Genomic DNA, 9,576 nt, shown 5'->3' with positions numbered 1-9,576 from the left:
CCACTTGCACATTCTGTTTCACTGGAAGTCTTCAGGGGCAGTAATATGCACAGAACTATTTTTGCCTAACCAGCATCTTCTTCTGGAATCTCTTTTCAAGGACTTGGCTAGGCAACTCTTCTGTAATAAAGTGTAGTATTAACACATCAGTTAGGTACTGTATGAACTTGCATGTGCTATTTTTACTTTGTACTGTGGAGGCTACAACCAACTGCTAGTCTTTCGGCTCCTTTAGTTTAATGGGCCCATAGGCAGGTTTAAGGTCTATCCTTGACTGGCACACCAGCATGTGGTGCATGACTTCTGAGACAAAGCAGCTTCTTAATCACAGTTATATCAGCCTTCACTGTTGTGTACATGATATAACCGACAGCAACATCGGAATGGGGCCCTTTGGGATTCTGTCCCCAGATACCCAAATCTGTGCTCACAAAGATTCTGTTGTTGTCTGGGCGCTGGTAGCTCATGCCTGTAATCCTAGCTACTCAGGAGGCTGAGATCTGAGGATTGTGGTTCAAAGCCAGAGACTCTTTATCTCCAATAAACCACCAGAAAACCAGAAGTGGCACTGTGGCTCAATTGGTAGAGCACTCGCCTTGAGCAGAAGAGCTCAGGGACAGTGTCCAGGCCCAGAGTTCAAGTCCCATGATTGGAAAAAAAAGATTCTGTTGCTGACAGACACCACAGGGATAGAGATAAAGGAGAAACAATTACAGTTCCACATGTAGGTCTAAGACTTAAACCTAGCCCTCCAGAATCTGAAAAGTGGCCTTTCATTGGTACTGAGAGTCTGAATCTCAAACTTCTCAAACAGTCTTCAAGCTTGGCACACTTGATGGTGTCACTGTCCAACACTTCCCTGAGACTTCCCGGGGTTAAGCCAATGACAGTGTTACCTCTCCCCTTATTTTGATTCCCTAACTCATGAAAACATATTAGAAAGTAAGCATGGCTTCAAGTGTGGTTCAGTATTAGAGGACTGGCCTAACATTGAATCTGGGTTCCATCCTTAGTACCCCCCAAAAACAGGACAATAAAAAAACAAAAACAAAAAAAAACCCCAGTATGACAAAGATGATTCCTGGTCTGTAGGAATTTAAAAAAGGGAATCTTCAAAATGAACATTAGCAAAATATCTGCTAATCCCACTTGAGTGTAACTACACCACACCATGGTTAAAAACTGTCTCCAAAACAGTATGCCAGGTACATATCTATTAGCATATGTTATGTGGGAAGACAACCAGAACTAAGCTTGGGTATTCTTGGTTAAAAACTAGTATTTGTAACAAAATTCTGTTTTATAGTATCACTATACAAGTTATAAATATTCATATAGCATATATATGTATGCTAAATAATATAGGTTTTCCTGATGAGGAAGGGGTAGTTAAAATAAAAAAACACATCGGCCTAAAAGCAAAATTATTTAAATGCAAAGTTCAGAAAAGAATTATTCCTCACAAGTTTTTTTTTTTTTTTTTTTTGGTCGTGGGGCTTGAACTCTGGGCCTGAATGCTGTCCCTCAACTCTTCAGCTCAACGCAAGCGCTCTACCACTTGAGCCACTGTGCCACTTCCGGTTTTCTGAGTGGTTTATTGGAGATAAGAGTCTCACAGACTTTCCTGCCTGGGCTAGCTTTGAACTGTGATCCTCAGATCTCAGCCTTCTGCGTAGGATTACAGGCATGAGCCACAGGCGCCTGGCTTCCTCAAAAGTTTTAAGATATTAGGAAGAGTAGACAAGAAGTTTAAAGGTGCAACGTTTTACCTATTTATTAGTGAAACCACTCTACATACAAATGCTAGCAATGGCAAGAAATAGGAGGAAGAGAAATGTGTGAGTAGTGTGAGAACAGCATGTTTCCTCCACATTTGTAAACCCCTCCTCCATTAGGAGGCATAAGACAAGCATTTTTGAGGAAAGAATTAGTCTTGTGCCTGGCAGGGATGTGTTCTTTTACTTGAGCCTTTGGAATTTTGGTATAGTTTCTTAGCAGCTGATCTCTTAAAGGGAAAAAAGGCAAGTCCTATAGTTGATCTTTCAGCATTCAGGAAAACAAAAGCCATACATGAAGCCAAGACTCAAGGAATCATGGAAAAGCCCCATCATGAAGGCAATGGGCAAACAGCCACATATGGCAGCACTAAAAGCCTGTCTTCTTTATCAACTTCTATCTTCTTGGTGCTAGGTGGTTTTCAGCCAGACCTCCAAGGGTACAATGTTACTCATCATGAGTCTACCCTAAGTCACTGGAACAGACCACATGCAGTGGGACAGAGATAATAATGATAATGAGCCAAATTATATCAGAATTTGTAGGCCCAGAAGGATGAGAATTAAGGTTCTGTGATTTTCTAGGCCAGTATGACTGGGAAGAATAGAATCTACAATCACTTTGCATAAAAAAGAAAAATCACTGGAAACACTATGGAGGAATTTGGAGGGAAGTAAGTCAATCAGTCACAAAAGGACAAAGACTACATAAAAAATTACACTGAGGATGAATATTCATAGTCAACCAAGAATAGTAGAGATGAGACGGAAGAGTGGGGAGTTACTGTGCAATAGGCACATTTTCATTTGGGAAGATGGAAATATTGTGGATACTGATAGTTATTGTACAACAATGTAAATGTATTCAATATTACTGAGTTGTACACTTAAATTGGTTAAATAGAAGGGATAATTCTGATTGAAGTTAAAAACAAATGATTAAACTGGCCAGGTATGGTGGTACATACTTATAATCCCAGCACTCGGGAGGTTGAGGCAAGTGGCAAAGCCAGTTTGGGCTAAACAGCAATTTTACCCCCTCTCCCCACAAAATCCCTGAAGTTTAAAAAAAAAAAAAATCTGAAGCTGATGCTGGTGGCTCATGTCTGTAATCCTAGCTACTCAGGAGGCTGAGATCTGAGGATTGCAGTTCAAAGCTAGCAAGTCCGTGGGACTCTTATTTCCAATAAACCACCAGAAAACTGGAAGTGGTGCTGTGGCTCAAGTGGCAGAATGCTTGCCTTGAGCTGAAGAGCTCAGGGGTAGCACCCAGGCCCAGAGTTCAAAACCCATGATCCACCCCCTCCTCGCAAAAAAAAAAAAAAAAAAAAAAAAAAAAAACCCTCTGAAGATGAAAATAAATCCTCCCTTTTAGACTAAAAGATAAATACACAGTGCCCAGCTCAGACAACATTTTGTTTTATTTAAAGACAACTTTTCCCTGTGCAGCTCAGGCTGGCCTCTAACTCAAAATCTGCCTCAGCCTCCTGCCTGAGTGTTGTAATTATAGACATGTGCCACCAGCCTGATAAAGACAGTCACTTTTGACAAGAGTGTCAACCAGGCCACCTTTACTTCACACACAATTCTTCCCGCCTTCCCAGTACTCACAAAGCCTGACTTTTTTTTTTTGTCAGTTTGCTCAGTCCTTTTATTCATAATAGAGGAATGCAAAGTCCCAGAAACCAGTCCTGTCTGGCAAGGTTTTCTTCCTTTTATTCATAATAGACGAATGCAAAGTCCCAGAAACCAGTCCTGTCTGGCAAGGTTTTCTTTTGTTCTAGGCTTCGGTGGTTAATATACTTGACAAATTTCAGAGTTTCCTGATCTCTGTAGACCAATGCGAGACAATTGTTTTCTGGACTTACTGTTAACAGCTGAAATAGGCAAACACAATGACATATCAGAACATAGCTCATTCTCAGCTCTTCAGTGATTCACCATGGAACAGATGGTTTCCATGGTAAGTGCCTAAGTAGGGGGATAAGGGATCCTTTACCAGAAGAGAAAAAGCTGATTTCTTGCTGTCAAGACAATTTTCTAACAAGCGTACAGCTAATGTCCAGAAGTTTTTTGTTGTTATTGGTTGTGGGGCTTGAACTCAGGGCCTGGGCTCTTTTGCTCAAGGTGAGTGCTCTACCACTTTGAGCCACAGTGCCACTTCTGGTTTTCTGGTGGTTAACTGGAGATAAGAGTCCTATGGACTTTACTGCTTGGGCTGGCTCTGAACTGCAGTCCTCAGATCTCAGCCTCCTGAGTAGCTAGGATTATATGCATGAGCCACCAGCACCCGGCCCCAGCTTTATTTCTACACCAAAAGATTTGTGGAGATATAGTATGAGCATCTTAACTTGTTGCTTTTCGATAAGATAGGATAAATGGTGATTAATTCTTAGCATCCTTCCTCCATTCTTAGTATTTTCTTTCTTTCTTTTTTTTGCCAGCCCTGGGGCTTGAACTGAGGGCCTGGGTGCTGCCTTTGAGCTTCTTTTTTTGCTCAAGGCTAGCACTCTACCACTTGAGCCACAGCATCGCTTCTGGCTTTTTCTGTTTATGTGGTGCTGAGGAATTGAATCCAGGGCTTCATGCATGATAGACAAGCACTCTACCACTAAGCTACCTTCCCAGCCCACTTAATATTTTCTTGTAGAAATCAGAACCACTGTCAGGCATGCCTGCATGGATGGATTTATAAGCTGCAGCTTCTGGCTGAGATCTCTGAAGAATGAAAGCTTTGTCAAGAACTGAAAGTGGAGTGTACAATCAGAAGTAACGTACCTCTTCATCTTCACCTTTGGCAATGTAGGAAGTAAAGCCACCATATTCTGGCTCCCACCCTGAGAAGAGGAAGACAAACATTACTCAGCCATCACCAGCTCCATGACTTGTGTGCTAGTTCCTAAATGCCTCATTTCCCAAACAGCTACACTGGAGTATGGTTGTACCTCAATTACCATTGAATAAGAGAATTAAGATAACTGTATGTTAGCCAGGCACTACTGGCTCATGTCTGTAATCCTAGTTACTCAGGAGGCAGAGGATTGCAGTTCAAATTAACCATCAAAAAGGCCTGAAGTAGAGCTGTGGCTCAAGTGGCTCACTAGCCTTTAGTAAAGAAGCTCAGGGATAGCACCCAGGCCCTGAGTTCAAGCCCCAGAAATGGCACAAAAAAGAAAAAGAATTAAATGTTAAATATTTCCAGAAGGATATATTTATATAAAAATTGTGGAGCCTGGAAACTGGAGACAATTACGGTTTGGTCAATCTCCCAACCCCCAGTAATAAATAAAAAACTCTAATATCTTTTTTAAATGTGAGATTCTGGGATCTGAGATCTTGGTCATAACAAATTATTCCTAATTGTTTTAACTATAAAGGGCCACTGGGAGAGATTGCTCTCCCTCTGAGGAGTCCTTCACTCCTATCCTTCCTCTCTCCCTCTTACCCTCACAGCCACAGTAAAAAAGTAAGTCCAAGGCAAATTCAGTCTTGCTGTTGTCATGGATTAAGGTGTAGTGACCAGGCTTCCAATGCCTCAGTTCTCCTTGGCATGTGGGAACACTTGACTCTAAGAAAAAAAAAAAAAAGAAAGAAAAAAAGAGCTAGAACAAATTTTAAGTAAACTTGGATGGAAATGCCAGACTCAAGCGAATTATAATTAGGAATGACATGTCACTGGGGAAAGCCTTCCCATAAACCTCATTTAACCAGCTGGTCCCTAACTAGTCTTTTTTAAAAAAAATTAATTAATTTATTTTTATTGTAAAAATACTGTACAGAGGGGTTACAATTACAAGGACAAGATAATGAGTACATTTCTTATCAAGCATTGTTGCCTCCTCCTTTGTTTCCTCTTCCCATCTCCCACCCTCCCCGCCCCCACTAACTAGTCTTATAAATGACTGCTACAAATCAGGCCTGACTAATTGTGAGGAAAAAGGTTGAATTTCAATTTCCTTGTAGTAAGTAGAAAAGATGGAGTAGAGATTTAACTACAAACGAATGAATGAATAAAGCATGAAAGGCAGAGACAGATCTGACTACGAAAACTTCATTTCTTTCTTCTGGACTATACTGGGATTTGAGCCTGATCAGGGGCTCATTCTTGTTAGGCAGACACTCTACTACTTGAGCCACTTTGCCAGTTCCTTTTCTGTGTTATTTTCAAGACAAGGTCTGGCTTTTAAAGCTGTGTCAGCCTAGTCTATGAACCTTCTATTTGTGCTTCCCTTTGTTGGCCTAATGACATGCTATAGCACCCAGTCATTGAGATGGAGTCTGTCAAACTTTTATGTCTAGGCTGGCCTTAAACTGTGATTCCTGATCTCTACCTCCAAGGATTAGACTTGAGCCATTGTACCTGGCAGAGAGAGAGAGAGAGAGAGAGAGAGAGAGAGAGAGAGAGAGAGAGAGAGAGGAGAGAGAGAGAGGGGGAGGGGGAGGGGGAGGGGGGGAGAGAGAGGGGGAGGGGGAGGGGGAGGGGGAGAGAGAGAGGGAGAGAGAGAGGGAGAGAGGGAGAGAGAGAGAGAGAGAGAGAGAGAGAGAGAGAGAGAGAGAGAGGAGACAGACAGGCAGACAGACATGTGCACATTAGTCCTGGAGCTTGAACTAAGTAAGAGCCTAGACACTGAACTTTTTTGCTCAAGGCTAGCCCTTTACCACTTGAGCCACAGCTCCACTTTTGGCTTTTTTGCTGGAGATTAGAATCTCATGGACTTTGCTGCACAGGCTGGTTTTGAACTGTGATCTCAGCTTCCTGAGTAACTAGAATTATAGGTGTAAACCACCAATGCCTGGCTAATACTAGGTTTTAAATTCAACATCATCTGCTCGTTAGATGGGCACTCTACCGCTTGAGCCATACCCCCAGCTTTTTCCTTTTATTTTTGGATAAGACCTAGAGTTTTTGTCTGAATTGGCCTAGACCACGATTCTATCCTTCCACGTGTCTGGGATCACAGGTGTGTGTGTGTGTGTTTAGAGTCTTGCTAAACTTGGCTGGGCTGGCCTGGAAACTATGATCCTTCTGATCTCTGCCACCTGAACAACTGAGATTATAGGCACGTGCCTCTGAACCTGGTCTAACACCTTTTCTTTAAGACAATAAACTTGGTAAACTTTTGTATTTTCTACTTTGTTTTAGCTAAGTGCCTTGCATCTGGGAGTGGTTCAATAATAAAGCATCTCTTGATTGCCGATGTAGATTTTCTTCCAAGTAGCAGGTTAGCATGCAATGAACCCAAAAGGAATAGAAGTGAATAAGTAATTTAAGAAAATCCTTGTGATGGTTGGGGGCAGGGGGAGGATGGGAAGGGATGGGATGGGGAAACAAAGGAGGAGGCTACAATGCTTGATAAGAAATGTACTCATTAGCTTGCCCATGTAATTGTAACCCCTCTGTACAGTATTTTCACAATAAAAAAAAATAAAATTAAAAAAAGAAAATCCTTGTGGTAACACATCTTCACAGTGCTGGGCATAGGCGCCAATCATCAAAGAAAATAATCTTCAAAGTGAGGAGGTCTTAATTATCTATGGGGGCTTCCACCTCGTGCTGCCTCTCCTATTTTATAGGATCTTTATCAAGAAATCAGAGGGGATGATACAACTAGACAGGAATTTGGTGATGGCCAGGAGGTGCGGAAACATCTAAGCTCAATTTGTAGTGTGCTCAGTTAATTTTACCAAGGTTTCCCCCAAAACAGAAGCATTTCTTTCTTTCCTTTTTTTGAGACATAGTTTCCTATGTTACACTGTACTCAAATGTAAAGTTTACCTGCCTGTCTCATAAGTGCTGGGATTACAGGTGTGTGCCACCACCTCCAGGACGTTAATGTTTTAATGTTCCCTGTGTTTTTTTCTTTCTTTTCTTTTCTTTTTTTTTGTTGGTCGTGGGGTCTGAACTCTGGGCCTGGGCGCTGTCCCTCAGTTCTTGAGCTCAAGGCTAGCACTCTACCACTTGAGACACAGCAGCGCCACTTCCAGCTTTTTTTGCTTATATGTGGTGCTGAGGAATCGAACCCAGGGCCTCATGCATGCAGGGCAAGCACTCTACCACTGACCTTTCCAGCCCCCCCTGTGTTTTTTCTTTCTTTCATCTTATCTGAATAAATATCATCTGGTTGTAATTACTTTTAACTATCTGTCCAGATTCAAGCACATTTTTCTAGGCTACTACTGGTCTTCAGTAGAAATAAGATGCTAGCCATCATCTTCTTTATGTACTAGTGGTATTTCTGTCTACTGTTTGTACTATTTTAGTCTAATAAAATAAACTGGCCGTTTTCCTACCTAGAGTGCTCCTCTCATAGATTCTTCTTGTCATTCAGAGCTGAGCTAAAAGTAGCACCTTAGGCTTTTATGCATCAGACACTCGTCTGAGGTCTAGATCATTCCTTGTCACATGACCTTATTTAACATTATTTGATGCTTTTTTTTGTGTGTATCTAACCTATCTTCCCCTACAAAAATATAAGTTTCTGGAGAGCAGAGACTAATTTTTTTTCTCTAGCTCCTGAAATGAGGTTTTTGAGACAGGACCTTGCTATGTAACTAACTGGTCTTGAACCTGTGATCCTCCTGCCTCAGCCTCTTAAATGCTGGCATTATAGGCACACACTACCACACTGGGCCTGAAATGGAGTTTATTTAGCAGCACATGAGTATATGCTCTAGAAATATTTGCTAAATGTCTGAATGGTGAGTAGCTAATGAAAATAAATCAGGAGAGTTCTTTAACAGCAGCTTACCTTTCTTTGCTTCATCTTCCTCTGGGTTTGCGTCTGTGTGTTCACTACTCTGCTGGCTGCTGCCGATAGCTGCCTGATTCTTCTCAGGCTCTGAGGAGGTGTGGCTAGTACCTTCTTCAGTGCTATCAGTAGCACAGGCTGCTTCTGCCTCTATTTTGTCCTCAGTTTCATCTTCTGAAGGGGCCAAGAAGTGAAGCTTCAGGCCTGTGAAATTGGAGAGCAGCAAGAACAACGCCTCGGAGCGGAACAGCTCCATGCAGTCCTTCAGGATGTCAGGGAGCTTATTCTCATCAGCTTTGTCATAAAACCTGAAAAGCATCAATGTCAAGTTCACCAAGCCTCACAAAATCACACATGGTATAAAAGCTGCTTGTAAGGGCTGGGAGTATAGCTCAATCAAACATAAAGCATCTAGTTCAATCCTCAGTGCCACCCAAAAACCCCAAAGCAATACCAAAAAATGCCAGCTCATCAGCTTTGTGCTTCTCTTCCTAAATCTTGGCACGAAAACAGAAGTTATGATAATGGTAAGACTGTTTAGGACCTGCTACAGGATGTCCCTTGAAAGGACACGTCCCATAATTGGATGTGTTATGCAGCAAAATGGTTGGTGCTGAGCACGGATGCAAAGGTCTTATGTGATGGGTTGTACCTTTTGTTAGGGGGACCACGGCTACTCCATTCCACATCTCCTTTCTCCAAGGCCTCATAGACCTTTGCAAATTTCTCAGGCTGGAAAACAAACCAGTAAAGAAGCAGTTAGTAGGCTGGGAATGTGGCTTAGTGATAGAGTGCTTGCCTTGCATTCACGAAGCCCTGGGTTTAATTCTTTAGTACTACATAAACAGAAAAAGCCAGAAGTAGTGCTGTGGCTCAAGAGGTAGAGTGCTAGCCTTGAGCAAAAGAAGCTCAGGGACAGTGCCTAGATGGAGTTTAAGCCCAGGACTGGCAACAAAACAAAACAAAAAAAAACCCAACACCCCCCACCCCAACCAAAAAAAACAAAAAAACTATGAAAAACAAAGCAGCAGTTAGCATTTTTCCTGTTTTTT

General features: G+C 42.0%; 1 protein-coding gene across 2 annotated transcripts in view; it reads right to left on the bottom strand.

Annotated features, from left to right (window-relative positions):
• Positions 1–3,396: 3,396 nt before the first annotated feature.
• Ogfod1 (2-oxoglutarate and iron dependent oxygenase domain containing 1) overlaps positions 3,397–9,576 on the bottom strand; it is a 28,811-nt gene continuing 22,631 nt past the window's right edge. The window contains exons 9-13 of one of the 2 annotated variants that reach the window (XM_069992335.1): positions 9,177–9,256; positions 8,525–8,832; positions 5,221–5,343; positions 4,554–4,612; positions 3,397–3,652 (exon numbers count right to left, since the gene is read on the bottom strand). In XM_069992335.1, coding sequence (XP_069848436.1) covers positions 3,491–3,652; positions 4,554–4,612; positions 5,221–5,343; positions 8,525–8,832; positions 9,177–9,256 — 732 coding nt within the window. In that variant the 3' untranslated portion in view covers positions 3,397–3,490. The remainder of the gene's footprint in view (positions 3,653–4,553; positions 4,613–5,220; positions 5,344–8,524; positions 8,833–9,176; positions 9,257–9,576) is intronic. The other variant, XM_069992336.1, reaches the window with a different exon arrangement.

Source organism: Dipodomys merriami, unplaced genomic scaffold (genome assembly GCF_024711535.1).
Source record: "Dipodomys merriami isolate MVZ:Mamm:240054 unplaced genomic scaffold, mDipMer1.0.p SCAF_41, whole genome shotgun sequence".
Taxonomy (NCBI): domain Eukaryota; kingdom Metazoa; phylum Chordata; class Mammalia; order Rodentia; family Heteromyidae; genus Dipodomys; species Dipodomys merriami.
Note: the sequence above shows the minus strand (reverse complement) of the source record. Positions and strands in the feature narration are given on the sequence as shown.